Source organism: Pseudophryne corroboree, chromosome 2, assembly GCF_028390025.1.
Source record: "Pseudophryne corroboree isolate aPseCor3 chromosome 2, aPseCor3.hap2, whole genome shotgun sequence".
Taxonomy (NCBI): Eukaryota; Metazoa; Chordata; class Amphibia; order Anura; family Myobatrachidae; genus Pseudophryne; species Pseudophryne corroboree.
Window position 1 is genome coordinate 441,886,616 of NC_086445.1, and position 18,162 is coordinate 441,904,777.

The 18,162-nt window shown below is 45.3% G+C and overlaps 1 protein-coding gene across 9 annotated transcripts in view; it reads right to left on the minus strand.

The window, feature by feature from the left end:
• The window catches only part of NF1 (neurofibromin 1), a 738,710-nt gene that overhangs the window by 280,740 nt on the left and 439,808 nt on the right, over positions 1–18,162 (minus strand). For all 9 annotated transcript variants that reach the window (XM_063953658.1, XM_063953661.1, XM_063953657.1 and 6 more), the window contains 4 exons: positions 16,812–16,909; positions 14,514–14,660; positions 14,189–14,335; positions 8,337–8,447 (listed from right to left, as the gene is read on the minus strand). In XM_063953658.1, coding sequence (XP_063809728.1) covers positions 8,337–8,447; positions 14,189–14,335; positions 14,514–14,660; positions 16,812–16,909 — 503 coding nt within the window. The remainder of the gene's footprint in view (positions 1–8,336; positions 8,448–14,188; positions 14,336–14,513; positions 14,661–16,811; positions 16,910–18,162) is intronic.

Genomic DNA, 18,162 nt, shown 5'->3' on the forward strand with positions numbered 1-18,162 from the left:
AACACATGTCATTGTATGTTATTTATTTGAATCAAGACCTCTCCAATGTACAGCACTGTTCAATAAGCAATATAAACTTAAGGTGTGTACACACGGAGCGATAGGGCTCAGCGATTTTGACTATATAGTCAAAATTGCTGAGAAAATTAGTGCATATCGCTCCGTGTGTACACAGCGAGCGATAGCGATGCGCGTCCCCGCCAGGTCGCTATCGCTGGGAAAAATAGACTGTGCAGGCAAGTCAATTTTGACTATGTTGCTGGAAAAGTAAAAGCATCCACCTATTTAAATGAGTTAGTCAAAATCGCCCATAGCCAATATCGCTTGCACACTTAGTCAAAATTACTAGTAAAGATAGTCACAATCTCCTACTGCCAGTTGAAGGTAAATCGCTCAGTAAAATCGCTCCCTGTGTATGTACCATTAGTATAATAATAGCCAAAGAACTCCCCACTATAAGAATTTGTCTAATGTGACACTAATATATTGTGTAGCTGAGCGGTCACCCACAAAAGGGTGTGGATTATTAGATCTAAACTAAAAGGGTCTACAGCCAATAGGTCTACCACTAATGGTAGACATGCATTAGGTCGACAGGGTCAAAAGGTCGACATGAAAATGGTAGACACAAAAAAGGTTATTTTTGTTGTATTGTCACTTTTCTGCATGAACAAGACCCATCGGTGTGCCGCTTTGCTCGCCATGCTTCGGGCAACGTGCCTCGCTGCACTCGGCACAGGTTACTATTCCGAATCTTAGTCCACGTGGATTGTAAAGTATGAAAAAGTTGAAAGAAAAAAAAAAAGTGTTGACCACTGTTATATCGGCCTTTGGACTCTGTCGACCTTTTGAACTGTCTACATTTTACATGTCAACATTATGTATGTCTGCCATTAGTGGTCGACCTATTGACTGTAGACCTTTCTTAGTGTAGATCTATAGACCGGATACCCTCACAAAACTGTACAGATGTTACACATTATGATGCAGTTTCAAATGGGTGGGACTGGGAAAAAAACATGAGAGCTAATTTGTCAAAATCGTATTTAGCTATAAAGCTAGGTACACACAGTGTCAGATTTTTTTGGGTTGGCCTAACAATTGATAGATGTTTCTGGAAATTATAGACACCAATATCTGAGCTACACACTAAAAGATTTATTTTTTAAAGTTACCAATTTTCTGGCACATCACACTGCATTTGCATGTCTTCCCACAAGGAGGATAAGATAGTGACAGCTAAACAAAGGAAATATGAGCAGATTATTGAGAATGCGCAGACACAATGGTCAACATCAGGAGATTGTAGCCGAGATTTTTTGTTTGGGACGACAGATCGGAAAATCGATCGTTTGTGTGTGAGGGCAACATTTTACAGAAATATTGTCAAAACGTTCGTTCGTACATACTATACAATAACTTTGGTCGTTCTTTCAATTATTGGCAAATTGGCCCAATAATTGTATAGTATGTACCTAGCTTTACACTTGGCCTGATTCCCAGAATCCTATCACCAACTTCTGTTCACTGATCTGGTTACAGGTTAGACAACAAAACGGGATCAGTAGGATATACTGACGATCGGGATGCCGGACGTAAGTATACCAACAGCAGCATCCCAGCTGTCAGTATGGCAAGCGCAAACAGTCCCCTTGCGGGCTCAGTGGCTCGCCACAGGTTCTATTCCCACTCTATGGGTGTCGTGGACAATCGCGAGTGGGAATAAGCCCCTGTTAGCCAGGATTGCGGCTGTCAGCAGTCGTGATTCCAGCGTCTGTATCCTGACCGACGGCAAATGAAATGCATCCCAATGAAACCTAAGCATCTGAATGATTACTATGGTTCAGTAAAACTGTTGCAGCTAAATGAAATAAGGAGATTTATGGTAGACTTACCATTGTTAAATCTCTTTCTGTGAGGTACACTGGTTTCCACAGGGAATAACATCGGGTGTAGAGTTGAATCTTGATCCGAGGTACCAACAGGCTAAAGCTTTTACTGTTCCCAAGATGCACTGCACTGTCTCCTCTATACCCCTGCCTCCAGGCACTGGAGCTCAGTTTTATTAACCAGTCCAATGCAGTGGCAGCTAAGAGAGACGGTAGACGTTAGTCACATAGAACCACGTTCTCATGACAGGAGAAGGGACTAGCGGCTAATGACATACAAACCCAAGAAGTTAAGTGCGTCAGGGTTGGCACCCTGTGGAAACCAGTGTACCTTGCAGAAAGAGATTTAACAAAGGTAAGTTTTTACTATAAATCTCCTTTTCTGCAGTGGAGTACACTGGTATTCCACAGGGAATAACATTGGGAATGTCCTAAAGCAGTTCTACATGGGAGGGGACGCACAGTAGCGGGCACAAGAACCCGGCGTCCAAAGGAAGCATCCTGGGAGGTGGAAGTATCAAAGGCATAGAATCTGATAAACGTGTTCACTGAGGACCACGTAGCCGCCATGCACAATTGTTCAGCGGTCGCGCCTCGGCAGGCCACCCAAGTAAGTCCAATAGACTGAGTAGAATGGGCTTTGATAGCAGCAGGAGCTGGGAGTCCAGCCTGCGCTTAGACTTGTGCAATCACCATTCTAATCCATCTGGCCAAGGTTTGCTTAATCACAGGCAAGCCACGTTTGTGAAAACCTAAAAAGTACAAAAAGGGAATCTGACCTCCTGATAGAGGCAGTCCTCTCCACATAAATACGGAGAGCCCATACCACATCCAAAGACTGCTCTTTGGAGGACAAACCAGAAGAGATAAAGGTCAGAACCACAATCTCTTGGTTAAGATGGAAAGATGACACCTCCTTAGGTAGATAACGGGGCGAGACTGAAAAACTGCCTGGTCACAGTGAAAAAATCAGAAAGGGTGGACGACAGGACAAAGCGCCTAAGTCCGACACCTTCCAAGCAGAGGCAATAGCCAGCAGAAACACGACCTTAAGTGTAAGGCATTAAAGGTCCACAGACTCAAGGGGTTCAAATGGAGACTCTTGTAGGGCATTCAGAGCAACAGACAAACCCCATGGAGCCACCGGAGGGACATAGGGAGGCTGAATCCGTAAAACACCCTGAGTGAAAGGATGAACATCGGGAAGAGACCATTTTTCTCTGAAACCACACCGACAAGGCAGATATGTGAACCTTGAGGAAGGCCAGACAAAGGCCTCATAGCAGAAAAGCCAGAAGTCTGGAAGTTCTGAACTTGTATCTTAGCAGCACACCTGGTGAAGTAAGAATTCCAGACCCTGTAATAAATCCACACAGATGCCAGATTACGGGCCTTCAGCATAGTTTGGAGAACCGCCTCCGAGAATCCTTTGGCCCTCAGGAGTGAAGCTGCAAGAGCCATGCCGTCAAAGCCAGTCTGGCCAGGTCCGGGTATACACAAAGGCCCTGAACGAAGAGGTCTGGGCGTTAAGGAAGTAGAAGAGGACGCTCTATCGATAGACCCTGCAGGTCTGAGAACCAATGCCGTCTGGGCCACGCTGGAGCGACTAGAAGTACAGATATGTCCACTTACATCTTTGCTTTTTTTCGAATTTGGCACAACATTTAAAACACGGCTCAGCTGTTTTTCACAAGTTGCGAGTGAATGAACTTTCAAATTTTTGTTTGCCATAATAGAATATGTATAAAGTAACATATTAAAGAAGCAAATTAAGAAAAATCACAAGGCATGGCTAAATATCTCAGTCTATGGCATGCAAAACTGTGCCATATATGGCGGGATATAGCAAAGATGTATGTGGACACATCTGTAGTATTCCTATTTCTTGCTTGAACTTCCATAGTACCCTGGGCAGGAGTGACACAGGAGGGAACACGTATGCAGCCGAAAGTTCCATGTAATTGCCAATGCGTCCACGAACACTGCTTGAGGAGCCCTGGTTCTTTCTTGATCCAAAGACCTGAACTTTGTGACTGTGTCGAGAAGCCATCAGGACTACATCTGGTAGGCACCACTTGTCCACTAGGAGTTGAAAGACTTCCTGAGGAAGACTCCACTCTCTGGCACGCAAGTCCTACAGACTGAGGAAATCCGTTTCCTAGTTGAGGACACCTGGAATGAACACTGCCGATAATGCAGGTAGACAGCGTTCCGCCCAACAAAGGATTTTTGGCACTTCCAACATTGCCATGCGGCTTTGAGTGCTGTCTTGAAGATTTATGTATGCCATCCTGGTGGCGTTGTCTGACCGTACGCGACAGGCCTGTTCTGTAAAATAGGCAGGGCGAGAGACAAAATATTGAACACTGCCTGTAATTCCAGAATGTTTACTGGGAGGAGCGATTCCTCCTTTGTCCACAGACCCTGGAAAGAGTGTTGCTCTAACAACGCGCCCCATCCCCTCAGACTGGCGTCTGTAGTCAGTGGGACCCAATTGGGGATCCAGAAGGGACGGTCCCTGCTTAACTGATGGTCCTGGAGTCACCAGGGTCAGCGATAGACGAACCTCCGGAGTCAAAGAGATCATGTGAGACCTGATTCGATGAGGTAGGCCATCCCACTTGGAAAGGATTAACTTCCGCAGAGGGCGGGAATGACAGCATCAGGCTAGTACTTGCATTGCAGAGTGTATTGAAACTCCTGGGCGAGAGAGGAAGTATCTGATCCTGTCCTAAAGCTTCAGGACCTACTCTGGAGACAGAAACAGCTGGTGACTGTGTGTGTTTCCAGCAGTGCCCCCAGGTGCACCATGCTCCGAGCATGGACCAGCGAGGACTTCTTCCAGTTGATGAGCCACCGTCAGTTGCAGATGACTGAGGAGGACATCTTGGGAGTTCGCCAGGATAAGCAAGTCGTCCAGATACAGCAGGATCCTGATTCCCTGATGACGGAGAAAAGCCGTCATCACTGCCATAATCTTGGTGAAGATCTGAGGAGCTGTGGCCAGTTCAAACGGCAGAGCCTGGAACTGATAGTGAAGGTTGCCAATAGCAAACCGCAAATAGTGCTGATGCGATATTGCAATAGGTATATGCAGGTAAGCATCTTGTAGAACCAGGGATACCATATAATCTCCGTGTTTCATGGCCAGTACAATTGAGCGCAGTGTTTCCATACGGAACTTGGATACTCTCACAACATTTCAGTGATTTGAGGTTGAGTATAAGCCGGTAAGACCAATTGGGTTTCAGTACTAGAAACAGGACAGAATGGTATCGTTTGCCTCTTTGGGATAGAGGTACCGGCACTACCACTACTGCAACCAGGAGGGAACTCACAACCAATGTTAGAGCATGCGCCTTTAACAGATCCGAAGTGGAAACTGTTGTGCAAAACTGTCGATGAGGACGACTCTTGAAAGATACTACGTACCCGTGAGAGAAAATTTCTCGTACCCATGCGTCTGAAGTGGTCATCAATCAGACCTGGGTGAATCGCAGAAGTCTGGTCTCCCACCCTGAGGACCCACAGGGGGAGGCCTGTCCAGTCATGCAGCAGGCTTGTCACGTTTAGAAGCAGGCTGACAGACTACCCAGGATTATTAGGCCGTGGGCTTAGTGGTTTTTGGGAGCACAAGATATGACCTTCACTTTCCCATGAGGCCGAAAGCAGGTAAAGGTGGTACCTTTTACCCTCTCTGTAGAAGGATTAGCATTTGAGAGAAAAGCAGACATAGTAGCCGTCGAGCCAGACATTTTTAATTCGTTCTTCCCCAAAGAGGATGTATCCAGTAAAGGGGAATACCTCCAAGGACTTTTGGCGTTCAGTTCCACCTTCCATGACCTCAACCACAGAATACGGCGAGCCAGGATAGACGTATTCGACGCCTTGGCAGCAGACACACCCGCCTCAGGGGACGCCTCCTGGTGGAAAGAACAGGTGGCGGTACCATTGTGAGACAGGGAATATCTGGCATTGACAAATATATCCTCGGGCAGCACATCCTCTAATGCCTGAACCAATCATCAATATATTTTGCATCTCCAAGAGGATGCAATCATGATCTATGGTACAACACCTGTAAGGGAGTAAGACTTCAGGCATCCCTCCACACGCTTATCTGTCGGTTCCTACAGTGGTGAGAGGCAGAGTAGACGGCACCCGATGGGTAACACATGAGTTCACTAGCAGTGAATTATCTATTTGTTATATAACTCTGCATGGGGAGGATATCGAGCTAATGCCCATTGTGCACCACAGACTGTCCAGGAGTTGGCGGATGCTTTAGTCCAGGTCTGGGAGAAGATCCCTCAGGAGACCATCCGCCACCTCATCAGGAGCATGCCCAGGCATTGTAGGGAGGTCATACAGGCACGTGGAGGCCACACACACTACTGAGCCTCATTTTGACTTGTTTTAAGGACGTTACATCAAAGTTGGATCAGCCTGTAGTGTGTTTTTCCACTTTAATTTTGAGGGGGACTCCAAATCCAGACCTCCATGGGTTAATAAATTTGATTTCCATTTATAATTTGTGTGTGATTTTGTTGTCAGCACATTCAACTATGTAAAGAACAAAATATTTAATAAAAATATTTCATTCATTCAGATCTAGGATGTGTTATTTTAGTGTTCCCTTTTGAGCAGTGTATATACATACATACATACACACACACACACACACACACACACACACACACACACCCCCCCAACCACCCATAACATGAAAACCACCTGCCTAAAGTTGTATAGGTTCCTTTCATGTCACCAAAACAGCTCTGACCTGTATGGACTCCAGAAGTCCTCTGAAGGTGTCCTGTGGTATCTAGCACAAAGACGTTAGCAGCAGTTCCCTAAAGTCCTGCAGGTTTTGCCCAAACAAGTGCTAGGGACCTTATATATACTTCATGTCAATTGTAGAGGTTATAATTGATTTGATTATCTGTATTCTTAGTACTTAGGAGTATGCATTTGCTTTTTATAGCCTTTGCTCCCCACGCACACCGATGAGCTTTGGGCTCCCATAACCCTGTTGCAGGTTCACCGGTTGTCCTGCCTTGGACCACTGGGAGCACCCCACAAAACCTGCCATTTTGAGATGCTTTGATCTGGCCATTACAATTTGGCCCTTGTTCACTTCCTTCCTAATACAGGATAAGTATCCCATATCAAAATATTCATAAATACTGAATTTTTTGAGTGAGACTGAGATAGTGAAACCTTTGTTTTCTGATGGCTCAGTGTACACTAACTTTGTTTAATACATAAAGATATTAAAAATATTGGCTGTATGTATAAGGTATATATGAAACAAATACATTCTGTGCTTAGACTTAGGTTCCATTATGGCAGGGATGGGGAACCTTCGGTCCTCCAGCTGTTGTTGAACTACACATACCAGCACGCCTTGCTACTGTTTTGCTATTTGGCCATGCTAAAAGTGTTGCAGGGCATGCTGGGATGTGTAGTTCAACAACAGCTGGAGGGCCGAAGGTTCCCCATTCCTGCATTATGGTATGCAATTATTCCAAAATACGGAAAAATCCAATATCTGGTCCCATGCATTCTGGATATGGGATACTCAACATGTATGTCCCACCCCTTGACAGGTGCAATTATAATGAGATAAATAATGTTATTTACTTCACATGCTAGTTGTTTTAATGAAATGGCTGATGGGTGTATATACTGCATACACACACACAAACTTTTTTTTAAATGTGGGAGCTTACCATCTTATACAACTTGGCCTGAGGCAAAATAAAACATTTTGTAATGCTGCCAACCAGAGACATTTAGGCCTAATATAGGTAGAATTTGGCAAAAACATTAATTTCAAAGTAAAAAAAGGGACACACTCACGGACTTCAGCTTTTTCTCTTTTTTTGCAATAAATTACTAGTATGCAGTATATGAATGTCCCTCTTAAAACTAAAACCTGAGATCTTTTTCAAAGCTGATATAGTCGCACCCTGAAAACTCATTATATCACAAAAATTTTAGTCATTAAAAATTGAGATACAGCAATCAATATTTGGACTAAAAAAACAAGACTAAACTTTGCTGAAAACAATGGTCTGTCATCACAAGGCTCTACAAGATACACATTTTAATCTGCGTGAAGAACTGGGGAAATAGTGCTTGCAGTCACATGATTGGAGTCTGTGGTGGGGGTGGGGGCAGTACCACTACCGTTTTTGGCATAACCTTATTCTATCAATACAGGTGGACGTGTTGGGCTACAGAAAGCCAGTGTGCTTGAGATGGCTGTATAGTGTTTAATTCTAAGAGCAAAAGGCAAACCAATATTACAGTTGTTTTAATATTTGTAGTGGCAGCTATCCTTAACTTCAATCAAGATTAGTTTGTGACAGATGAAACTGTGCAAGCAAAAAAAAGTAAATCATTTACCAAGGTGTTAATTATTATAACCATGAGGTTACTTACCGTCTTGCAATATAGTAGAAAACAGGATTTCCAGCCTTTGATGTCCCTGCTTGGTAGAATATATTTAGTGTTTTTAATGCTTTAAATTCTTCCTTCTCATGTACCTGATGTCTATAGAACACATAGGAAAACAAGTATCGTAAAATAAGATTTTACTCACCGGTAAATCTATTTCTCGTAGTCCGTAGTGGATGCTGGGAACTCCGTTAGGACCATGGGGAATAGACGGGCTCCGCAGGAGACAGGGCACTCTAAAAGAAAGATAAGGTACTATCTGGTGTGCACTGGCTCCTCCCACTATGACCCTCCTCCAGACCTCAGTTAGGATACTGTGCCCAGAAGAGCTGACACAATAAGGAAGGATTTGGAATCCCGGGTAAGACTCATACCAGCCACACCAATCACACCGTATAACTCGTGATACTATACCCAGTTAACAGTATGAAATATAACTGAGCCTCTCTCAACAGATGGCTCAACAATAACCCTTTAGTTAGGCAATAACTATATACAAGTATTGCAGACAATCCGCACTAGGGACGGGCGCCCAGCATCCACTACGGACTACGAGAAATAGATTTACCAGTGAGTAAAATCTTATTTTCTCACGTCCTAGTGGATGCTGGGAACTCCGTAAGGACCATGGGGATTATACCAAAGCTCCCAAACGGGCGGGAGAGTGCGGATGACTCTGCAGCACCGAATGAGAGAACTCCAGGTCCTCCTCAGCCAGGGTATCAAATTTGTAGAATTTAGCAAACGTGTTTGCCCCTGACCAAGTTGCAGCTCGGCAAAGTTGTAAAGCCGAGACCCCTCGGGCAGCCGCCCAAGATGAGCCCCCCTTCCTCGTGGAATGGGCTTTTACTGATTTAGGATGCGGCAATCCAGCCGCAGAATGCGCCAGCTGAATTGTGCTACAAATCCAGCGAGCAATAGTCTGCTTAGAAGCAGGAGCACCTATTTTGTTGGGTGCATACAGGATAAAAAGCGAGTCAGTTTTCCTGACTCCAGCCGTCCTGGAAACATAATTTTTCAAGGCCCTGACTACGTCCAGTAACTTGGAATCCTCCAAGTCCCTAGTAGCCGCAGGCACTACAATAGGTTGGTTCAAGTGAAAAGCTGATACCACCTTAGGGAGAAACTGGGGACGAGTCCTCAATTCTGCCCTATCCATATGGAAAATCAGATAAGGGCTTTCACATGACAAAGCCGCCAATTCTGACACACGCCTGGCCGAAGCCAAGGCCAATAACATGACCACTTTCCACGTGAGATATTTCAGATCCACGGTTTTTAGTGGCTCAAACCAATGTGATTTTAGGAAACTCAACACCACGTTGAGATCCCAAGGTGCCACAGGAGGCACAAAAAGGGGGCTGAATATGTAGCACTCCCTTTACAAATGTCCGAACTTCAGGCAGTGAAGCCAGTTCTTTCTGGAAGAAAATCGACAGAGCCGAAATCTGGACCTTAATAGAACCCAATTTTAGGCCCATAGTCACTCCCGACTGTAGGAAGTGCAGAAAACGACCCAGCTGAAATTCCTCTGTTGGGGCCTTCCTGGCCTCACACCACGCAACATATTTTCGCCAAATATGGTGATAATGGTTTGCGGTTACATCTTTCCTGGCTTTTATCAGCGTAGGAATGCCCTTTTCCTTTAGGATCCGGAATTCAACCGCCATGCCGTCAAACGCAGCCGCGGTAAGTCTTGGAACAGACAGGGCCCCTGCTGTAGCAGATCCTGTCTGAGCGGTAGAGACCATGGGTCCTCTGATATTATTTCTTGAAGTTCTGGGTACCAAGCTCTTCTTGGCCAATCCGGAACCACGAGTATCGTTCTTACTCCTCGCCTTCTTATTATTCTCAGTACCTTTGGTATGAGAGGCAGAGGAGGGAACACATAAACCGACTGGTACACCCAGTGTGTCACTAGAGCGTCCACAGCTATTGCCTGAGGGTCCCTTGACCTGGCGCAATATCTCTTTAGCTTTTTGTTGAGGCGGGACGCCATCATGTCCACCTGTGGCCTTTCCCAACGGTTTACCAACAGTTGGAAGACTTCTGGATGAAGTCCCCACTCTCCCGGGTGTAGGTCGTGTCTGCTGAGGAAGTCTGCTTCCCAGTTGTCCACTCCCGGAATGAACACTGCTGACAGTGCTAAGACTTGATTTTCCGCCCATCGGAGAATCCTTGTGGCTTCTGCCATCGCCATCCTGCTTCTCGTGTCGCCCTGTCGGTTTACATGGGCGACTGCCGTGATGTTGTCTGATTGGATCCGTATCGGCTGGTTTTGAAGCAGGGGCCTTGCCTGACTTAGGGCATTGTAAACGGCCCTCAATTCCAGAATATTTATGTGTAGGGACGACTCCTGACTTGACCAAAGTCCTTGGAAATTTCTTCCCTGTGTGACTGCCCCCCAGCCTCGAAGGCTGGCATCCGTGGTCACCAGGACCCAGTCCTGTATGCCGAATCTGCGGCCCTCCTGAAGATGAGCACTCTGCAGCCACCACAGCAGAGACACCCTGGTCCTTGGAGACAGGGTTATCAGCTGATGCATCTGAAGATGCGATCCCGACCACTTGTCCAAGAGGTCCCACTGAAGGTTCTTGCATGGAACCTGCCGAATGGAATTGCTTCGTATGAAGCTACCATTTTACCCAGGACTCGTGTGCAGTGATGCACCGATACCTGTTTTGGTTTCAGGAGGTCTCTGACTAGAGATGATAGCTCCTTGGCTTTCTCCTGCTGGAGAAACACTTTTTTCTGGTCTGTGTCCAGAACCATCCCCAGGAAACAGTAGGCGTGTGGAAGGAACCAGCTGTGACTTTGGAATGTTTAGAATCCATCCGTGCTGTTGTAGCACTTCCCGAGATAGTGCTACTCCGACCAACAACTGCTCCTTGGACCTCGCCTTTATAAGGAGATCGTCCAAGTACGGGATAATTAAAACTCCCTTTTTTCGAAGGAGTATCATCATTTCTGCCATTACCTTGGTAACACCCTCGGTGCCGTGGACAGTCCAAACGGCAGTGTCTGGAATTGGTAATGGCAATCCTGTACCACAAATCTGAGGTACACCTGGTGAGGATGGTAACTGGGGACATGCAGGTAAGCATCCTTGATGTCCAGGGATACCATGTAATCCCTCTCGTCCAGGCTTGCAATAACCGCCCTGAGCGATTCCATCTTGAACTTGAATTTTTTTATGTATGTGTTCAAGGATTTCAAATTTAAAATGCGTCTCACCGAACCGTCCGGTCTAGGTACCCCAAACAGTGTGGAATAGTAACCCCGTCCTTGTTGAAGTAGGGGCACCTTGACTATTACCTGCTGGGAATACAGCTTGTGAATTGCCTCTAGCACAGCCTCCCTGCCCGAGGGAGTTGTCGGCAAGGCAGATTTGAGGAAACGGCGGGGGGGAGACGCCTCGAATTCCAGCTTGTACCCCTGAGATACTACTTGAAGGATCCAGGGATCCACCTGTGAGCGAGCCCACTGATCGCTGAAATTTTTTTGAGGCGGCCCCCCACCGTACCTGGCTCCGCCTGTGGAGCCCCACCGCCATGCGATGGACTCAAGAGGAAGCGGGGGAAGAATTTTGATTCTGGGAACTGGCTGACTGGTGCAGCTTTTCCCCTCTTCCCTTGTCTCTGTGCAGAAAGGAAGCGCCTTTGACCCGCTTGCTTTTCTGAAGCCGAAAGGACTGTACCTGATAATACAGTGCTTTCTTAGGCTGTGAGGAAACCTGAGGTAAAAAATTTTCTTCCCAGCTGTTGCTGTGGATACGAGGTCCCAGAGACCATCCCCAAACAATTCCTCACCCTTATAAGGCAGAATCTCTATGCGCCTTTTAAAATCAGAATCACCTGTCCAGTGTCGGGTCTCTAATACCCTCCTGACAGAATGGACATTACATTAATTCTGGATGCCAGCCGGCAAAATATCCCTCTGTGCATCCCTCATATATAAGACGACGTCTTTAATATGCTCTTATGTTAGCAAACTAGTATCCCTGTTTGACTGGGTCACAGACCACGCTGCAGCAGCCCTATCTGCAGGTCTCAGTCTAGAACCTGAGTGTGTGTATATACAGACTTCAGGATAGCCTCCTGCTTTTTATCAACAGGTACCTTCAAAGTGGCCGTATCCTAAGACGGCAGTGCCACCTTTTTTGACAAACGTGTGAGCGCCTTATCCACCCTAGGGGATATCTCCCAGCGTAACTTATCCTCTGGCGGGAAAGGGTACGCCATCAGTAACTTTTTAGAAATTACCAGTTTCTTATCGGGGGAACCCACGCTTTTTCACACACTTCATTCACTCATCTGATGGGGGAACAAAACACTACCTGCTTTTTCTCCCCAAACATAAAACCCTTTTTTAGTGGTACTTGGGTTAATGTCAGAAATGTGTAACACATTTTTTATTGCTGGGATCAAGTCACGGATGTTCCTAGTGGATTGTGTATATGTCTCAACCTCGTCGACACTGGAGTCAGACTCCGTGTCAACATCTGTGTCTGCCATCTGAGGGAGCGGGCGTTTTTGATGGCCTTTGAGACGCCTGGGCAGGCGCGGGCTGAAAAGCCGGCTGTCCCATAGCTGTTACGTCATCCAGCCTTTTATGTAAGGAGTTGACACTGTCGGTTAATACCTTCCACCTATCCATCCACTCTGGTGTCGGCCCCACAGGGGGCGACATCACATTTATCGGCATCTGCTCCGTCACCACATAAGGCTCCTCATCAAAACATGTCGACACAGCCGTACCGACACACCGCACACACACAGGGAATGCTCTGACTGAGGACAGGACCCCACAAAGCCTTTTGGGGAGACAGAGAGAGAGTATGCCAGCACACACCAGAGCGCTATATAATGTGGGGATTAACACTATAACTGAGTGAATTTTCCCCAATAGCTGCTTGTATATACAATATTGCGCCTAAATTTAGTGCCCCCCCTCTCTTTTTAACCCTTTGAGCCTGAAAACTACAGGGGAGAGCCTGGGGAGCTGTCTTCCAGCTGCACTGTGAAGAGAAAATGGCGCCAGTGTGCTGAGGGAGATAGCGCCGCCCCTTTTTCGCGGACTTTTCTCCCGCTTTTTTACGGATTCTGGCAGAGGTATTTATCACATATATAGCCTCTGGGGCTATATATTGTGATTATTTTGCCAGCCAAGGTGTTTATATTGCCCTCAGGACGCCCCCCCCCCCCAGCGCCCTGCACCCATCAGTGACCGGAGTGTGAGGTGTACATGAGGAGCAATGGCGCACAGCTGCAGTGCTGTGCGCTACCTTGGTGAAGACTGAAGTCTTCTGCCGCCGATTTTCCGGACCATCTTCATGCTTCTGGCTCTGTAAGGGGGACGGCGGCGCGGCACCGGGAACGAACACCACGGACGGGTCCTGCGGTCGATCCCTCTGGAGCTAATGGTGTCCAGTAGCCTAAGAAGCCCAAGCTAGCTGCAAGCAGGTAGGTTCGCTTCTTCTCCCCTTAGTCCCTCGTTGCAGTGAGCCTGTTGCCAGCAGGTCTCACTGTAAAATAAAAAACCTAAAATATACTTTCTTTCTAGGAGCTCAGGAGAGCCCCTAGTGTGCATCCAGCTCGGCCGGGCACAGAAATCTGACTGAGGTCTGGAGGAGGGTCATAGTGGGAGGAGCCAGTGCACACCAGATCGTACCTAATCTTTCTTTTAGAGTGCCCAGTCTCCTGCGGAGCCCGTCTATTCCCCATGGTCCTTACGGAGTTCCCAGCATCCACTAGGACGTCAGAGAAAACAAAATGACACATACATCATATCATTTTATATTTAGCGTGACTACAAATGACATAAGATGTTTGCATTACCTGGTCATAAATTCTTCAAATTTTGAACTTGTGAGATTCAGACTTGACCAGTGTGTGTCAGCCACTGGTTTATGTTCTGGGGGCCCAAGGTAGGCAAGTAGAGTTGCCATTTTGTCAAACGGTCTCCTACCGACAGCTTTGTGGTCTCTAAAGACAACACAAACAGTTTTGTTGATTTTATGGCAAACTTTTTAATCACAGTCACAGGCTTAGAAAGTATAAAGTGTAATACACTAATTTCAAATTAAACATAACTAGGCTTCAACATGTACGTTGTCTTTGCGGTACCATTTTAAAGTTTACAAGTGTTAACTGTTTTACATACCGGTTACTGGAAAGATACTGTCCAATCTTCTCCTGATTGTTCCAAAGCAACCGATGTAAGGCAAGTACATTCCCATCAGTAATAAAGGAGAGGCTGTGATTAACTGTGTCGCTTGGAGGACAGTTATTTGCAATATCAAAGAAGAACCTAAGAGATTTAAAAAAAAAAAAAAAAAAAAGATTTTAAAAACTACATTATTCTCTCGCACAGTGTTCCCTACTTGAGTGGTTGCCAAACGCGCTTGGCAATTTTTTGTCAGTCCGTTAACTGGCATTTAACAGTTTTTATAGGTCACTCAGAGTCTCATAGCACACGCAGGGGTAGACTTCAAAAGAAAAATTGCCAACCATAGAGACAAAATATAGAAAGTAAATACCTAATATCTCCCAATATATTTAATCAACACAATATACGAGTGTGTCATCATAAATCTTTGCTGCAGTCGCATCAAACAGCCCATCTAGGCACGCCAGGTCCTGAGAGACTCTGCTAGGGTCTGGCATCTGTTTTGTCAAAAATGCGCCTTATAGGCCCTACACATTGGGCGATATAACTGATCGTTCATATCGTTCAGTGTGTAGGCACCAACGATGAACGATGCGTGGCCCCGCGCTCATTCAGCGTTGGTGCCGGGTCGCTTATGCATGCAAGCCAACAGTCGCAACACAATGCAACTAGGATGCATGAGGAAACTGTGCTGTATAATTTAATATGTGACTCTTCCATATTTGTGTGCGAGTCTCTGAACCTGTATAGGAAGTGCCACAAAGCAGTGGCTGCAGCTTTTTTTTTTCTGCGCCAAGGTGCATGTGCTTCATATACAGGCTTAATTGCACACAGCTATAAAAGTGTTGCCTATGAAATGAATCACAGTTTCCTGGTGCGTCTAGTTGCCTCTCGTTACAAGTAAGAAGCATTTTCGAGAGGAAAAAAAAAAAAAAAGAAGACACTCAACCCTAGCAGAGCTGCACAGGACCTACCAGCTCACTCACACCATACATCTCCCCTGTTCAGCATATTGAGGCTAAATGTATGAGGACACATCTGTATAAGACTGGGGTGGTGCTACGAAAAAACAAATTAAATCTGGATATGAAAAAACAAGAACGAACGTTGCTTACCTTCACTGCAGTAAACAGCAATAACATTTATTTCACTATCTCAAGGGGTGGGCGGGGGGGAGGGTTTAAATCTCTGCACTACAGGTGTAGCTAATCAGGCAGATTAATACCTTGCAGGTCATCAGTCCAGAACAAAAGGAACCGATTCCAGGCAACAGTCCCCACTGGTGAACACTAGTACTGCACAGGCCAAATAGAAGTCCACAGCGGTTCAAGTTGCTAAACAATTTTCTTATTAAACAATATGAAATAAAAGTTTTTATACTCTTCAGCCTTCAATGACTCGTTATAACCTTGCATTCACATGTGCTGTGTGCATAAACCTTTTATGCACCCGCATCTAGTTCTGTATCAGGATTTGGGTTTTTGCACATGGGGGCAGATGTATTAACCTGGAGAATAGATGAAGACGTGATAAAACAGTGATAAATGCAAGATAACGCACCTGCCAATCATCACAGATTTGAAAAATAACAGTTAGGAGCTGACCGGCTGGTGCATTGTCACCTTGCACTTATCACTGCTTTATCACTTCTTTATCCCTTCTCCAGACTTAATACATTTGCCCCATTGGGCCTAATTCAGATGTGGTTAGATTGTGCGTTTTTGCAGCTTCCTTGGACGCGGCAGTGATGCACAGAGGTGGTAATGCAGCCGGAAGTGTCTGGTATAAGTAGATGCATCCTGCATGCATGTGTGATCCAGCACTGGTCCTCTCAACGCACAAATTACCGAACATTGGTACTTTGTAATACGTAATGCAAGAGCATAAAAAGTGAACTACTGAATTATAGTTAAGTATTAGTGTAAAGACACTGAGATAAAATTAGTTTAATACGTGGACAAGCCGTATTTATATGACTATTATCAAATGGAATACTATTAATATCTGAAGCTCCTGGTGCATAAATGCCATCATATCAATACATTTACAAAAACATTACAGAGCCATAGTGATTTCAGATGTATTCTGTAATATACTTAATGTATGGCTTATATCCATTATTACAATTATTAGTACTAATTTGTGGACTAGGCATCAGAGACTTACAAAGCTTCCCAATGTAACATTCAGTTCAGATAATCCTACTGCTTATAGCTATATTGTAACTAAAGAATTCTCATAGGGCTTGCAGTCGTCTCACAATATGCTAATCTGTAAATGCAGGTTTCTTACCTTCGTGCAGCGTCAAAGTTACTTTTAACAAATTCATTAAAAGGGCGCATGTGCTCCTCTTTCGTAAACAAGACGTGATTTGCAATACTCTGGAGAATCTGTAGAGCAAATTGGTCAATATTAATATCAAGTCTTCACAGCATGTATTAATTCGTAAAACAACTTGAGTGCACAACTTTAATTACAATCATGAAGCCCACTACATCTTAAAATGATCAATTGTTGATGTGAATGTATCACCCTTAATAGTGCCTAAGCATGAAAAAGAAGCAAAACTGCGGAAAATTTATGCAGCAAGGGAGTCGCCCAGGCTTCTCACACCTCATGGCAGAAGAGAGATACTGTAAGTGTATGAGTACACATCAGTAAGTGCCATCTACTGAGAGACTACAATGGATGTCAGTGTATGTTTGCGATGCAGAAAACATGTGAAATAGCTCATGTATTATCTTGTAATCTCCCAGCACTAATCCTGCTTTATAAACTTTACATTATACACATAAAGGTGAGTGGTAACCAAAGAGCAGCCTGATAGAAGGCTGTTGTAGAGCTTTATCTAATATTACTACAGGACAACTTTATCTTGGCAGCAGTATCATCTTACCAACAAATAGACTTCACTTGTATTAGAGAAATATAGATGTGTCCTCATAAAAATATCCTCAAAACGCCATGTAAAGCCAGATGCCCAATGCGAGGGAGCCACCAGGTCCCCTGGCTACTCTGCTTACTTGGTGCGTCTTTAACACAAAAAAAAAAGAGATTTATGGTAGACTTACCATGGTTAAATCTCTTTCTGCGAGGTACATTGGTTCCACAGGGCAACATCGGGATATAGAGATGGATCTTGATCCAGGCACCAACAGGCTAAAGCTTTAGACTGTCCCAGGATGCATTGGGGTCTCCTCTATAAACCCACCTCCAGGCACTGTGTGCTCAGTTTCATTAACCAGTCCAATGCAGGAGCAGGTAAAAGAGAAGGCAGATGTTAGTCATATAGAACCATGTTCTCACGACAGGAGAAGGGACCAGCGGCTAATGCCATACAAACCCATAGAAGCTAGGAGCGTCAGGATGGGTGCCCTGTGGAACCAATGTACCTCGAAGAAAGAGATTTAACCATGGTAAGTCTACCATAAATCTCCTTTTCTGCAGCGGGGTACATTGGTTTCCACAGGGAAACATTGGGGATGTCCTAAAGCAGTTCCACATGGGAGGGGATGCACAGTAGCGGGTATGAGAACCCGGCGTCCAAAGGAAGCATCCTGGGAGGCGGAAGTATCAAAGGCATAGAACCTAGTTCATGGAGGACCACGTAGCCGCCTTGCATAACTGTTCAGTGGACGCATGG